The 14366-nt window shown below is 38.8% G+C and overlaps 2 protein-coding genes across 3 annotated transcripts; one reads left to right on the forward strand and one right to left on the reverse strand.

Moving 5' to 3' along the window:
- Positions 1 to 1530: 1530 nt before the first annotated feature.
- On the forward strand, positions 1531 to 5243 carry LOC111563677 (aldo-keto reductase family 1 member B1-like). 2 transcript variants are annotated; one of them, XM_023262878.3, is made up of 10 exons: positions 1531 to 1684; positions 2061 to 2228; positions 2662 to 2778; positions 2995 to 3072; positions 3167 to 3289; positions 3389 to 3495; positions 3598 to 3679; positions 3998 to 4081; positions 4375 to 4457; positions 4576 to 5243. In XM_023262878.3, exons 1-10 carry the CDS (start codon positions 1619 to 1621, stop codon positions 4616 to 4618), a joined length of 951 nt encoding a protein of 316 aa, XP_023118646.2. In that variant the 5' UTR covers positions 1531 to 1618; the 3' UTR covers positions 4619 to 5243. The 2 variants fall into 2 exon arrangements, with proteins under 2 accessions (XP_023118646.2, XP_035800679.1); XM_035944786.2 differs by having other exon boundaries at positions 1545 to 1684; positions 2061 to 2075.
- Positions 5244 to 6503: 1260 nt separating this feature from the next.
- LOC111563385 (aldo-keto reductase family 1 member B1-like) lies at positions 6504 to 14095 on the reverse strand. The gene is made up of 10 exons (XM_023262443.3): positions 13935 to 14095; positions 11702 to 11869; positions 11473 to 11589; positions 11156 to 11233; positions 10541 to 10663; positions 9576 to 9682; positions 7949 to 8030; positions 7465 to 7548; positions 7282 to 7364; positions 6504 to 7199 (listed from the first exon to the last, which is right to left on the reverse strand). The coding sequence occupies exons 1-10, from the start codon at positions 13998 to 14000 to the stop codon at positions 7157 to 7159; spliced, it is 951 nt and encodes a 316-aa protein (XP_023118211.2). The 5' UTR covers positions 14001 to 14095; the 3' UTR covers positions 6504 to 7156.
- Positions 14096 to 14366: the final 271 nt, after the last annotated feature.

The following is a 14366-nucleotide window of genomic DNA, read 5'->3' on the forward strand; positions in this document are numbered from 1 at the left end:
TCTGCAGCTATGCAGCCTCATATGCAACAAACTGCAAAGCACTGTGTATTCTGACACCTTTCCATCAGAACCAGCATTAACTTCTTTAGCAATCTGAGCAACAGTAGCTCGTCTGTTGGATCGGATCACATGGGACAGCCTTCCTTCCCATGTGCATCAATGAGCCCATGACCTGTAGCTGCTTCGCCACTGTTCCTTCCTTGGAAGACTTTTGACAGATACTGACCAGTGCAGACCTGAAACACACCACAAGAGCTGCAGTTTTGGAGATGCTCTGACCCAGTCATCTAGCCATCACAATTTGGCTCATGTCAAACTCGCTCAAATCTTCATGCTTGCCCATTTTTACTGCTTCAAACACATCAACTATAAGAGAAAATGTTCACTTGCTGCCTAATATATCCAACCCACTAACAGGTGCTATGATGAAGGAATCAGTGTTATTCACTTCACCTGTCAGTGCCTGATCAGCGTAATCAGCCTGTTTCATCATCTAGTCAATCATATCAGCTGATGGAGCTGCATAGTAACGTCACACTTTTTTGAGAACTCATGCAGTGATTCTTAAACACTTTGACCTGACATATTTGACCATTGCATGTTTTTGCAATAAATATCTTTTTAAAGTCTGGCGTGCATTTCATTCTCATTGTTGGGCATCAAAGGCAACAACTGTATAAGGAGTGAACATGAATGTGGTGTAATTTTTCTACACCACATAAGTATATGAGTGTACTTCAAATTAGGACAATGGTGTTTATTTATGACCTAAAGAACAACCAAAGAAATATAAGTTTGAGTCAATTAAGGATATTTGCCAGACTAAATGAAGGTATTTATTTCCAGTTTCCACCCCTTTTTTTAAAAATGCCATTACCATTTTTCCATATTTCTCACGCTTAAGTGTTCTAAGTCATCAAACTAATATTTACATTTATTTAATATTAGACAGAGATATCCTCAGCAATGGCTTTGCAACCCTTTAGAGACTGATAAGTGTTTGTGACTTTGTTTCTCATCTGGTCTTGACCCTCTTTAGAACGTGGCATCATGTGCTGCTTTTTGAGTCCCTTCAGCTACTTCACAATGCCAGACAGTGATGTTTAGATTCAACAAGCCTGATAGTAATCATACGTGGGTGTAGCTGGTGAAATTGAACCTAATGTCCAAATGAATTTGGACATTTTGTAGATTGGTAGGCTAAGGGGGCAGTTACTTTTTCACATAGGGCAACATGGGCTGGACAGCATTTTTCCTCCAATAAATGAAATCATCATTAAAAAACTGCATTTTGTGTTTTCTTGGGTTGTTTTTGTCTTATATTAAAATTAGTTTGATGATCTGAAGTATTCAAGTGTGAAAAATGTGCAAGAATAGAAGATGTAATTGTATTCTCGGATACTTTTTGACAGAACTGTATAATCACACTCTCTGTGCTTCTGTCTTTTACTATTCCAGTGTGGATGCACTTCAGACGTCACTAATCGAACCCTGATGCACTTTGTTTCTGCCCCTCCTCTCTCACTGACTGTTACACAACAGGCTGCCTCCTTGTAGCAGGAGTCTGCTGCACTAACAGACGTTTCTAGACTGAGAACTTCAGCGTCAGATCTGCAAAATGATACCTGCAGTTACACTCAACAATGGAGCAAAGATGCCTATAGTGGGTCTGGGAACATGGAGGGTAAGTCTAAACATTTTAGTTTTTACTCTTAGCAATCTATGGTAGACTGCTGATACATCTATTATCTATATTATCTATTCTGTGCTGTGCATTTTCTTCATGTAATGAATCATCTCCCTCGCTTACTAAATTTACATTCACAAGTGCAAAGAGATGTGGTATTTAAACAATAATAAACTGGATCATTTTCTCAAAAACTTGTTAAATCAGCAATGCTGGTAATAACAATATGCATTTTACATTCATTTGATACCATTTGAAGCTTTCTAAACAGAGCCAAAAAGGCCAAAATACACAAAAGACAATCACTGCCACATATTTTGTTGGCTGTATGGATGCTTTTGTGCAGTTTCCTTGTTTTTGTGTTCCTCTGCAGGCAGATCCAGGAAAGGTCAGTGAGGCCGTTAAGGTGGCCATAAGTTGTGGCTACAGACACATTGATGGTGCTTATGTGTACCAGAATGAAGAAGAAGTTGGGGCTGCAGTTTGCGCTATGATTGAACAGGGAGTGGTGAAGAGGGAGGATCTATTCATTGTCAGTAAGGTACGCTACAGAACCAGTGTCATTAAACTCATATGTGCTTATTGTATGTAGGTGTGCAACGACAGACATGCTCAAAATTTATTTTCTTTCTGGATGTGACTAGGTTAGCTATGAGATACCTTTGGACTTCCCCAGTGCACTTGTGTTTACTCATTTGTCAGCTGCTGGGGGGGTCATACAACCATGTCTGTAAAAATGGAGTCTGTGAAAGAGCATGAAACATGTTAGTCATAGTCTTCCCCCAGCTTAGCTTCATATTCACAACACTTTGTTTCACTCATAACATGCATGGTGCGCTTGACAATGAGAAACAACGTGATTGTGTTTGGAAAGACAATGAGTTTTCTCATACAATACAGCAGTTTCACTACAAGACATCCACATAAATCACACAGACAGTACGTTTGATAAAACCGGTGTTTGTTCTTCCTAGTTATGGTCCACCTTTCACCTTCCATCTCTGGTGAGGGGAGCATGTGAGAAGACTCTCAGTGATCTGAAACTGGACTACATGGACCTTTACCTCATGCACTTTCCAATGGGGGCAAAAGTATGTACACCTCCTGACTTCTGCTTCTAAAACGTAAAAGAAAGGATTCTGGTCAAGCTGATGATTTGGTCTATTATACTTGTGTAGGCAACTATGACTTGCTCTACTGTATCTACCTATACCTCTGAAACTTTAAAAAGCGTAATTATCATAATAAAAAAAGATGCTGTCCGACTTCGAATGCTGCATTTCAAACTTTTATATTCGCTTCTGCAGCCAGGCGGTGAGTTTTTTCCTGTAGATGAGAACGAACAGATCATTTCTGATGACAGCAACTTCTTGGACACTTGGGAGGTAATTTAAGTGGCTCATTGCGTTAACAGAGACACATGCTCGCAACTAAAGTCTGTAGTGCATCTCTAACATCAGTGTGCAATTTGCCTGCCAGGCTATGGAAGAGCTGGTGGACGCTGGGTTGGTCAAAGCTATCGGCATCTCCAACTTCAACAAAGATCAGACTGAAGCCATCCTCAACAAGCCAGGCCTCAAGTACAAACCTGCTGTCAACCAGGTGGGAAACAAGAGGTCTATTATGAAGCTTAATATACCATAAAATAACACTAGAATGACAAAATCTAAAAAAAAAATAAAAATGATGTTTTTTTTTTAGATTGAGTGTCACCCGTATCTGACCCAAGAGAAGCTGATCAACTACTGCCACTCAAAAGGCATCGCAGTGACGGCTTACGGTCCGCTGGGTTCCCCTGACAGACCCTGGTGAGAGAACTGATAACTTATGCTTACTGAAAATGTGAGAGCAGATTTACCTTGCAAGAATATTAACTGCCATTCAGTCTTTTCTGTTCTTATTTACAAAAGGGCGTCATCTGATGAACCCTCTCTGTTGGAGGACCCCAAGATTAAGGCCATTGCGACAAAGTACAACAAGACTCCAGCACAGGTAAGACAGAAAAGAAATTAACAAAGAGATATTGTGTTAAAGTGATGCATTTCGATTCCTGGGTGGATGCCGATACCACAAGCAACCACACAACCCCAAAATTATGTCATGTTATATTACGCAAGTTAAATAACTGATTTCTGCAAAAGAAGTCATTGTTGTCACGGTGGATCACAAGGCTTGTTTAAAAAACTCAAAACACTGGGAATTAAACAGTAGAGAATTGTTTGTGTGGTAAACCACCAACATGTGGTCATTTATTGATGTTCAGGATGAAAATAATGTGTTGTTCTCATGAACTATTGCCCCATACACCAGGTTCTGATCAGATTCCACACCCAGAGGAATGTGATTGTCATTGCAAAGTCAGCAACACCGCATCGTATCAAGGAAAATTTCGAGGTACAGTAATTTTAAGCATTCTGAATCTTATTTTTGATGATGTTGATGGGTGTACTAATTTACTGTATTCATGAGATCATTTAAAAATCCAGGTTTTTACTTTTAAGACATATATACAGTCAAAGTCTTCAGTCTATTGTGTTCAATGGGTATTTAGGTTGTGGTATGTGGCAAAAGTCAGATTTCTTTCTCCTTTCATTCTAAACCAACCATATGTATTCCTGATACTTGCTGCAGAACATTAAGGGCAGCTTCTACAGTGTCTCAGCTTATTACTGTTCTCTCTGTTTCAGCTCTTTGACTTTGAGTTGAGCCAAGACGACATGAAGACCCTCCTGAGCCTGAACAAGAACTGGAGAGCATTCCAAATGCCATGGTGAGTAAAGATGGAGGAAGAGGGCAAAAGAGAAAAACTAAAAAAGACATAAGAATTACATGACCAGGTACATCATCTGAACTTTAAGTGATCCATGTTCCTTGTTTTTTCTCTACAGGGCCTCAAAACACAAAGACTTCCCCTTGAATGCAGAATACTAAGTCATCTGACAATATAGTACAATACACTGCACTGTTTGCAGGTTTTCAGTCTTTCTTTAGGCCAAATCTACATACAGTGTTGTCAAAACACCACCTGACTAATGCAGTCCGAGCCTGAATATTTATCCCTACTTACAATGGACTCTTACTATATCTTTCTTGCACAATTCGATGCATAGAGCACTATAGGCTGTGCACCCTTTATACCTTTTGTTTTGCTGGTTAACACTGTGTAATTTTGAAATGTAAGATTTCACTGAATATTGTAAAACAATGCTGCCAGGACCAATTTATCAGTTTTTAAAAAACACTAGTCATTTCTAATATGTTTGAGAACACGATCCTGTTACACAAGATACACTTAACCTGTGAAGTTGCAGTTTACATTCACATCTGTCCATACTCATGTAATGTACATTACGTAGTCAAGGCTTTAATGATTTAAAAAGTATTTTGAAGTGAAAGTGAAGTTGTCACGATGCTAACCTGTATAATTCAAGTGAAGAAGTTCCTGTGAGAATCAGTGTGCCTTCACTTCGAGGCGGATGTTGCCGCTAACAAGCTACAAATTCGAAAACTTGGATGCTTCACGTAGATTTTCAATAAAGCTGCTATACCATCACAATGTGACTGTCGCCAATTCAGTGTCTGACCAAATGTGAATTGCACAATCTGATGATTCATTTAATGTTATCTTGATTGAAAAAAATATTTTTCTTCCAACAATAAGGACATTTCCAAGCAAGCAGTTGCTGGTGTGAAGGAATACAAAACTGAAGCACAAAAAGTTATTAAAGGCTTTTTAGCATTCATGTTCGAACTAAAGATGTATTTTCTCATGACATAAATCCCTCTGTGACAGAAGTATCAAAAATAAGTAAAATTTTGCATCAATTACATGTTGAAATTAACAGCCATGATGGACCAGAAAGGCCTTAACATGTACTGCTGGTCAATCTAATTCAACCTAAGCATTTATGCATATTTGTGTTTTTTCATAATTCATACTAACATCTATATTTGGGTTGCATTACTCAATGTTTTAATGCCTTGCTGTATGACAAACACAACTGCATTTAATTTGAAATTTCCTTGATAATAGGGGCGCTGTACCGTGGCTGGCCTGTCACTCTGACTCCCCCAATTGGGGAGATATGCGAAAATAAGAACTTCCCCTCATGGGATTAATAAGGGATAATAAGGGATAATAAATATAATGCAGTAATTATAGCTGAACTGCATCTCCTAAATCACCATGCAGTTTTTTTTAATAAACTGACATGATTTTGTAGAAATCTGTTTTCAGTTTGACGTGAAAGAGCCTTGCCAAACATTTGCTTGCAATGTTAATCATAATCTGTGACATGTGAACAGCTATCCAAGCTCCGACAATGTTGACCTGTTATTTTAAGCTGTTTTCCCAACTTACATTGATACTTGTGCTTTCTCAGACTTTTTGACAAAAGACCTTTCTGCTGACTCAAACCTGAGCTATTGCATTTGGTAGCATTTATTTCCTGCCACACAGGACAAACAGACGCTTAAATCGATTACATAATCTTATCCAGTCAGGAAAAGCACACCCTCTGTTGACTGTCACTAATAAAACTTGTCAATACCTTTCTAATAAAACATTAAACAGTATGATGAACAAAGCTAACATTTACTCCCCTAACAAGAGCTTTTTTTTTTTTTTTTTTAAAGCGTTCAGTATCAAACTACATTTAATAGTGGCTATATAATACATGTGTCGATTTATGACTAAACCAAATCAGGTCCCAGCAGCTGATTATTTATTTCCTTCAGTCCCACTGTTGGGTTTTTGAAACTTTCCTGACCTCTTTTGCTTCAGCTGCTCAGCTATGTAGAAAACTTGCAAACTGACCTCATTCTCCCACAAGACTTTATTGTAGCGCTTAACAAAAACAACTGATACAGGAAGTGAAAGTAGCAATTTTCTGACAGAGTAAGTGCACATGACTATAAAGTACCATATATGACTCATCTTAAGACAAGCTGAAGTAACAGGCTCTGCATTTCACAGATACAAGTGCTTTAAAGTTTGCCATCATGTTTATATCTTAAGGCACTAACGCCTCTGGCCAAGTCACAAAAACAGACCTGGTCTGCTCTAACAGACACTGTGAGGAATAACAGGGTTAGTTTAACAAGGAATGCAGCTCTGGATGTATAATATTTTGTGCTATAAAAATATGATTCGACATTTGATACATATAGTAAAGATTTAGGTTCTTCAGTAACGGAATAGAAAAACAATGCTAATATGCAATTGGAACAAAACCAACATGTTAAACTGGAGTATTGTTTTGGGAAAATTGAAAATCAGGAATGTCTAAGTCTTTGGAGTGTGTGTAAAACTTTACAGGTAACAAAACAAGTTGCTGACTTTCTCGAGAAATGTAACAGCAAAATAATATTCTGATGCAAAGCTGCGCTAAACTGAGATGAATAGGAAAGCGAGCAGAAGCAAACTCCAGCACCCACTGTAACCCTGTGGGAAATCAGCAGTTTTCCTTCTCAGAACTCAGCGTTGAAGGGATAGTCCTTGTGCTTTGTGCTCCTGAAGACAGAGAAATAAAGAAACGCTTGTTATGCTTACAAAAAAATTAAATATGAAAGAGAACAAAGACATAGAATCTCACCATTGCATTGGACAGACTCTCCAGTCCCTGTTGAATCCAGATATAGTCTTCATTTCCTCCTCATTGAGTTCAAAGTCAAACACCTGGAAATATTTCAACAACAGGTTGAATGCATGAACCGGGAGCAGCACAAGTAAAGCAGACTGAGGGTTAATACCAGAAAAAATCTGCTCTACTAATTACTTGGAAATTCTCCTGAATGCGCTGCGGCGTGATGGACTTGGGGATCACGATCACGTTTCTCTGGATCTGGTAGCGGATTAGGACCTGACAGGGGAGGAGGGGAAGTATTAATATGAGAGTATGATCAGAGGTCATAACCTTTACTGGTGGAGTTTGCAATTCTGGAGAAAGAGTGTTGATATCTTAGCTAGTTAGCATAGATCGTTAGCATACTCCCATCTCCCTTCCCTGTGTACGGTGTGGAGATATTTGTTGAGTCTGACAAAATGTATTGGATTAGCTGTGACTTTAGAAGAGCAGTAAGGGTCAAGCAAATAGCAAATGCATCAACCACATTTTTCTCATTTGGAACTGTGTTCACACCTACTATGACTCAAAATAATAGCAACATTATGATGCATGCTCATTTTGAAGACCAAAGAGGAAAAACATTTTTTTGTGTATGTGCTCATAAATTCTTTAAAGCCTTTTTAAAAAATTGTACCTGAGCAGGTGTCTTCTTGTGCTTGTCCGCGATGGCCTTAATGTTGGGATCCTCCAGAAGCGAGGGGTCCTCTGGTTTAGCCCTGCAACGTATTTAAATCCATTATTCAGCAGCATTTACAGGAGTAACACATGATCATCTTGCGGTCAGTCACTGAGTGGACAAGATAATGAGTAATTCATGCAAAGACAAACTTTGAGATAATGTAGCCACAATTCTACCATTGCTACACAGGATTGCAACTGGAACAAAAATCTACTACTTTCTATATTTACTTGTGTTGTCAGAAATATTGTTTGTTTTATGCTCAATGAATATTTGAATGGGTTTTAGTATTATTTTCTGCAGTAAGTTGACACAAACACACACTGCAGTGCAATAATCCAGTGATACGCTGCCCAGCCAAAAAAAAAGTCGCACACTCTAATATGTTGTTGGACTGCCTTTAGCTTTGAGTATGATGTATGAAGTATTTGAGCATCGTCATCTCAGAACATGTCCGTGCCATCAGGGAAGAAAAACTCTACTGATGGAAAGACCTGATCATTCAGTATCTTCAGGTATCAGCTGACCTCATTCTTTGGGAACATAACGTTGCTGAACCTGACCAACCCCAGATCATAACTCTAACCCCCACAGGCTGGTAGACACTAGACATGATGAGTTCATCACTTCATCCTCCTCTCTTCTTACCCTGATGCCCCCATCACTTTGGAACAGGGTAAATCTGGACTCATCAGACCACATGTCCAACCACATTTGTTCCTCAAAGATGATGGTTCACCACTATCCTTCAAGTTTTAATAATCCGTTGGATGGTTCTTTACCTGATTTTAGTAGTTTCAGAAATCTTTAGTTGTTTTCTTTGCTTGATGCAGGTCAATAATTTGACCCTACTGAAACAGATGAACAACCTTTCCATGACCACAGGACATAGTTGTTTAAGAAATGAGAAGCTCCTCACTGCATCAGCTAGGATTAAATAAGTTGTTGCCAGCTGAAACATAGTCATCACGCAGTAATTATCCAATGGAAGGATCTTACCTGTTTGCTTATTTCAATGCAGGTGCTGACTTTTTTTTTTTTAAACCAGGCAGTGTATATCATAACAAGGTGGTTTCATTTAAGTACAAATGTACTTTGTTATTAAGCCTTGTTATAGTTATCAAATATCAAAGCTTTTTCCCCTCAATGATGTGGCAATTTTTCTCCATAGTACTGAATATCAATATTTTTCAAGGTGTTCTATTGAAGTAAGATAGTGTTCCGGCAAAACAAATATTTACATGTGATTTTTCTTAGAGCAACATGAAACCAATAACAGAGCTCTTAAAAGAACAAAAACCTCTGAATAATAATAATGATGATGAAGAAAATAATCTGTCAGACTAAGTCCGGTTGAGGTTATTATTATCAGTCGCATGACAAAAACATGCCACAGAGACAAAGAGGAACAACAGTCATAAGATGAAACTAACCAAAAGGGACACGACAGGCAGAACAAGAGTGGAACACCGAGACCACAATCAACCAAACATGAACTACTTTTTACCGGTGAGAAGACTCAGTTACTTTCAAAATAAGTCTTGCTTCATGCAACTTTGACACAACTGTGATGTCTACTGACCAGGGTCTGTCAGGGGAACCCAGGGGGCTGTAAGCCGTCACCGAGATGCCCTGAGAGTGGCAGTAGTTGAGCAGCTTCTCCTGGGTCAGGTAAGGATGGCACTCCACCTAGTGGGACAACAAACACACATCTCTTAGGAGGGAGTACACAAAAAATGAGGCTGAGGTCTGCAAATACCAAGCAGTTCATACTGGTGTCACATTATTCAGGCCTTTAAAATACAAGCAGTATCTCAATAAAATGATCAAAAAATGTTGTTTTATACAACACAAGATAACCTTATGTTTGAAAATTTAGTTGTACATATACATAATTCAACAGTGACTAAAAACAGAGCTTCACTTACATTGAATTCAGCCTTTAGTGTTTTGTCAAAGTGACACATTTATTGAAAACTTGTCTAATTCAGTTTATAAAGTATTCTAGTATTTGTAAGGGGCACAAGAGAACATTTGTACTGTACTCATTAGGCATCATTTTAAGGGATAAATTCACTGATATTCAATATATGAGACTCTGTGCTCTGTGTTCGGAGTGTGTGTGGACAAAATGCAGAAGGAGAATGGAGCTTTAATCTAATCTAAAGCACAAGCAGACAAAGCCAGACATAAATGGTTAATAATTGTTCTGAAAAGAACAAAAATATAAGGTCACCTCAGCTAAGTGGTAAGCCCTGAGGGGAAGCTGCTGTGGCTTATTGTGAATTACCAAGACATTTATTTCTCCGACCTGATTGGAGGAGACAGATAATGGTTTTATGGTCTCTGCTTGTCCTTAAAGAACCACAAGCATATCTTGAGATCGATCCGTTCCCTTGCTTCTCGATAATGTTCACTCAAACATGCCATGTCTAAAACAACTGTATATTTGAGTTGCACGTACAGCTCGTTCTAACAGCTGTGACGGAAAACTGTTACCTTCCACAAATGTCACTGGAAGGTCACATTCAAAGTACTTCAGTGTACCTGGTTGTTGGCAGGTTTGTGTTTGAGTCCTGGCTTGTTGAGAATGGCTTCAATCTGCTCCTTGTTGAAGTTGGAGATACCAATCGCTTTGACCAAGCCGGCGTCCACCAGCTCTTCCATTCCCTGAGAAAATTAAACATAAACGCACAGTAAAACTTGCTGTTTTAATTTAGAAGCTGGATGTTCTATTTCATACTGTATTTTCTCTTTGCTATTGTCAATACAACAATTTAAGCTTCTATTACAGTTCAGAACTTTCTCATCAAACCCAACTTTGACTCCTACAACTGTAGCAACATTCACCGCTTTGTTGAATTTTAATTCTAGGTTGTACAAAAACATGGATAACAAGATTACATGGACAGACCAGAGCTTGAAAACATTTTTGTCTTAACACGAGACACTCAGTAATGGTGTATTTAGAAAATAAACAGCTTAAATGGAGAGAAGTAGTTTGCCTTCTATCTGAAAAAACAAACACACTCAACAGATTGCATATTGTCATTCCTGCTTGGTAATCCTGTAATTAACTTCCGTGGTTATAGAGTTATAAAGTCTACAACGAGTTTCACCTGTTTGAATCCTACATCTGACACCAGTGTCTGATCATCTTACCTCCCAGGTCTCCACAAAGTGACTGCTGTCACTGATTGTCTCTCCGTTACCGTCCAAAGGAAAAAGCTCAGTGCCGGGCTGCAACGTGACAAAGGATTTAATAACAGTGTTCAGACTTACACCACATTGATATGACACAGATAACAGAGAGGCTCATTCCTTGATGAAACTTCATTACAGAAATAGGAGTGCAGATGGCACAGACAAAAAAGGGACATGCTCTCATTTGGTGTTCAGTTCTGTTCCATCCCAGAAACACTGAAAGAGTCAAAAATAATAGAAACACATTTTTACACACAAGACAACCATGATCTTACTTGGAAACCCATGGGCCAGTGCACCAGATAGAGGTCTAGGTAGTCCAGTTTAAGATCACTGAGAGTCTTCTCACATGCTTGCCTCACCAGGGACTTTGGGTGGAAAGTGCACCAAAGCTACGAAATCAGTAATCCAGGATTAAAGAAATGTATTTCAATGTCTTCTTGTGGGACAAATAACAGTAAGTTATTTTACTTACACAGAGTACTTTTTGCACCCATAACTCACCTTGCTAACAATGAAAAGATCCTCTCTCTTGACCACGCCATCCTTGATCATAGCCCGCACACCCTCACCCACTTCTGCCTCGTTCTGGTAGACGAACGCCCCGTCGATGTGCCTGTAACCTGCTGAAATGGCTGCTTTCACTGCCTCTGTAACCTTACCAGGTGGAGACTAAGAGACAGGGATGATGATCTAGCTGTAGCACTGTTAAAATACAGAACTATTGCTATGTAGTACTGCTTACAAATGGACACCTTGTAGCAACAACACTGAGTCCTCTGCAAATACAGTGTTGAACCGTAACACCATCACACATTTTTTTCTGTTATTTTCAAGTATGGTGTCTAGTTACAGTTTTTCTTGGTCGCTTCGGTACATTTCTCAGACGAGAATTGAAATTCTCAAAACTACTTGCTCTATCTTCACATCATTGTGTCACTTGTGCACATCAGAAAAGCAGTTTCTCATTTCTTTGAACAAGTTGCAAATGCTTTGGTACATCCATACAAATGATTCTTTACAATTCTCTGTTGTTTCCTACATTATCAATAGCTTATGTCATGCTGATCAAAATGTATTATAATGGGTCTCTGATGAATAGTCTCACCCTCCACAACATTTAGGCATTAGTTCATTGTATAAGTCTTTACATGCAAAATAGTTGAACAAGTTGTCATAATATGTTACGGATATTTCTATACATTTCCATTACACTTTTTTCTCTAAAATCTGTCCTGAATTGGTAAATTGCTCCCAACAGACAGGAACATCAGGAGGTGTAGGAAGACTGCACTGTAATTCCTACAGCACTGCATGTACAGTTTTCCCTAAGGAGACTGTCCTATGTTCACATTTCTACCTTTTTTCTTTGTGCTATGCAGTGCTGTTTTCATTCCTGTATCGCAATGACGTGGTCTGTCCATAAATTACAATACAAACAGTAAAAGCATAAATCTGAATCTTGTTCAGTCTCTTGCAATCAATCTCCCACATACACTAAGGTGTAAGTTACAATTTACAATAACTGTCACCAAAACTTCAGCCACAGTTTACATCAGAACATCCCTCCAGAGTACGCCGTTATAATGACAACATGGCTAAGCAATTTGACTGTTTTATCCACACACAGTGACACAAGGACTTGTCATTCTGATGGCACGGACATGTTCACTGACAGACATTTACTTTTGAGAGATGAACTAAGGATTTTGAGTAAGAAACTGGCCTTTGCAGATAATCCACGGTGTTTTTCTATTGTACGAATTGTTTTGAAAAATGCACTTACTGTTTGGCAAATGTTGAGGATGATTCGAGAAATGTACCAAAGCAACTGAAAAAAAACTGTAATATGGTTAATATTTTTGTATTATTTTGCTTCTGTGCAATCCACATAAACTGTGCGCACTTTAAAAGTTTAAAAAGAATGTCCTGTTCTATCAAAAAGGACATTCGTACTCCGTTTTATGGCTCAGTCAGCTATTATAAGATAAACAAAGTCACATTTTAATCCTGTGTTTGGGCTGATGTGTTCTCCACACTTGTCCAATTTTTACAATTTGGCTATAAAACAATGTAACATAACCAACCACAATCCACAGCAGCCACAATTCAGCCCTTTGGGACTAAATTCTGTCGTCATTTTGTATTTCAAACCAGGACTAAATCGGATACTTGAAATTCAGATTACAGTAACGAAGAAAAGCCCTGCATTCTTGGATCATTTATCTTTGAAGGCCACAAAACCTTGCTGTTCCTATTGTCTACAAATGAAAGGTCACTGGCAGTTTAAACTTTATGACAGCTGATAAACAAAGCAAGCAAGCACTTCGAGGATTAAGATACACAACTGTGACAAAACGTAAACTAAAGTTACAGACCTTTCGGTGGACTGCACTGAATAAAGGTGAAGAATTCGCTGTGGAGGGTTTAATTTAAGCAGCAGCTTTGCAAACACGTTTCTAGAAACTTCATGCTAAGAATGCATTAGCCACTGTTGGCTCTGGTCATCGTTGGGTGCTAAAGTGACATAATAATGGCAAACAATACTCACTTGAACTATTAAAAGCAGTTTCTAACTCATTTATGTTGAAATGTAAACAGGTGTGGTGAGAATAGTTCGCTTTAACGACCGTCTCAGGACTCAAATCGTGCTATATGCTGCACACCTAGCTAGCTTACTTCGCTGCTGAGCTATAAACTTACGCTACATAGGTTAAAAAGTGGAAAATAAACGCACCTTCCATGTTCCAAGTCCCACAATGGGCATTTGGGCACCGGTGTTGAGTTTCGCTGCTGTTGCCATCCTTCCAGTAGACAGGGGCAGAAGCTGAATGAGGCTGTCGAGTGGCGGCAGTAAGTTAGCAGAGCGCCGCGGATCGTCGATCGATTAATGCTGCCTTGTAATTCGTTCAGGGATCATGTGAGGTCACTGCTGCCACAAGCCGCTGTCAGTCCGTTTATAATTATTACTAGATATGAATCTGCACGTTAGTGTGTTTGACTGCTTGTTATAAGAACGAGAAACTACATCTGCCCTTTGAAATGTAAATGTGAGAATAAAAATCACAATACCTGTCCTTTAAACTGTTCACGAGACAAAAATAAGATTCAAATATTTAAACAAAGTAAAGTAGGCTATCGCACTCATGAAATTTAGCGCAAAACTGCA

This window comes from Amphiprion ocellaris, chromosome 21 (genome assembly GCF_022539595.1).
Source record: "Amphiprion ocellaris isolate individual 3 ecotype Okinawa chromosome 21, ASM2253959v1, whole genome shotgun sequence".
Lineage (NCBI taxonomy): Eukaryota > Metazoa > Chordata > Actinopteri > Pomacentridae > Amphiprion > Amphiprion ocellaris.

What these genes read in the sequence shown, in the direction of transcription:
- LOC111563677 (XM_023262878.3), top strand. Translation starts at nt 1,619, where the DNA reads ATGATACCTGCAGTTACACTCAACAATGGAGCAAAGATGCCTATAGTG. An exon ending in ATCTATTCATTGTCAGTAAG is followed by an intron (nt 2,229 to 2,661) that starts GTACGCTACAGA and finishes TGTTCTTCCTAG; the next exon opens with TTATGGTCCACCTTTCACCT. An exon ending in GTATCAAGGAAAATTTCGAG is followed by an intron (nt 4,082 to 4,374) that starts GTACAGTAATTT and finishes TCTCTGTTTCAG; the next exon opens with CTCTTTGACTTTGAGTTGAG.
- LOC111563385 (XM_023262443.3), bottom strand. Translation starts at nt 14,000, where the DNA reads ATGGCAACAGCAGCGAAACTCAACACCGGTGCCCAAATGCCCATTGTG. An exon ending in ACAAACCTGCCAACAACCAG is followed by an intron (nt 9,683 to 10,540) that starts GTACACTGAAGT and finishes TTGTCCCACTAG; the next exon opens with GTGGAGTGCCATCCTTACCT. An exon ending in ACAAGAAGACACCTGCTCAG is followed by an intron (nt 7,549 to 7,948) that starts GTACAATTTTTT and finishes CTCCCCTGTCAG; the next exon opens with GTCCTAATCCGCTACCAGAT.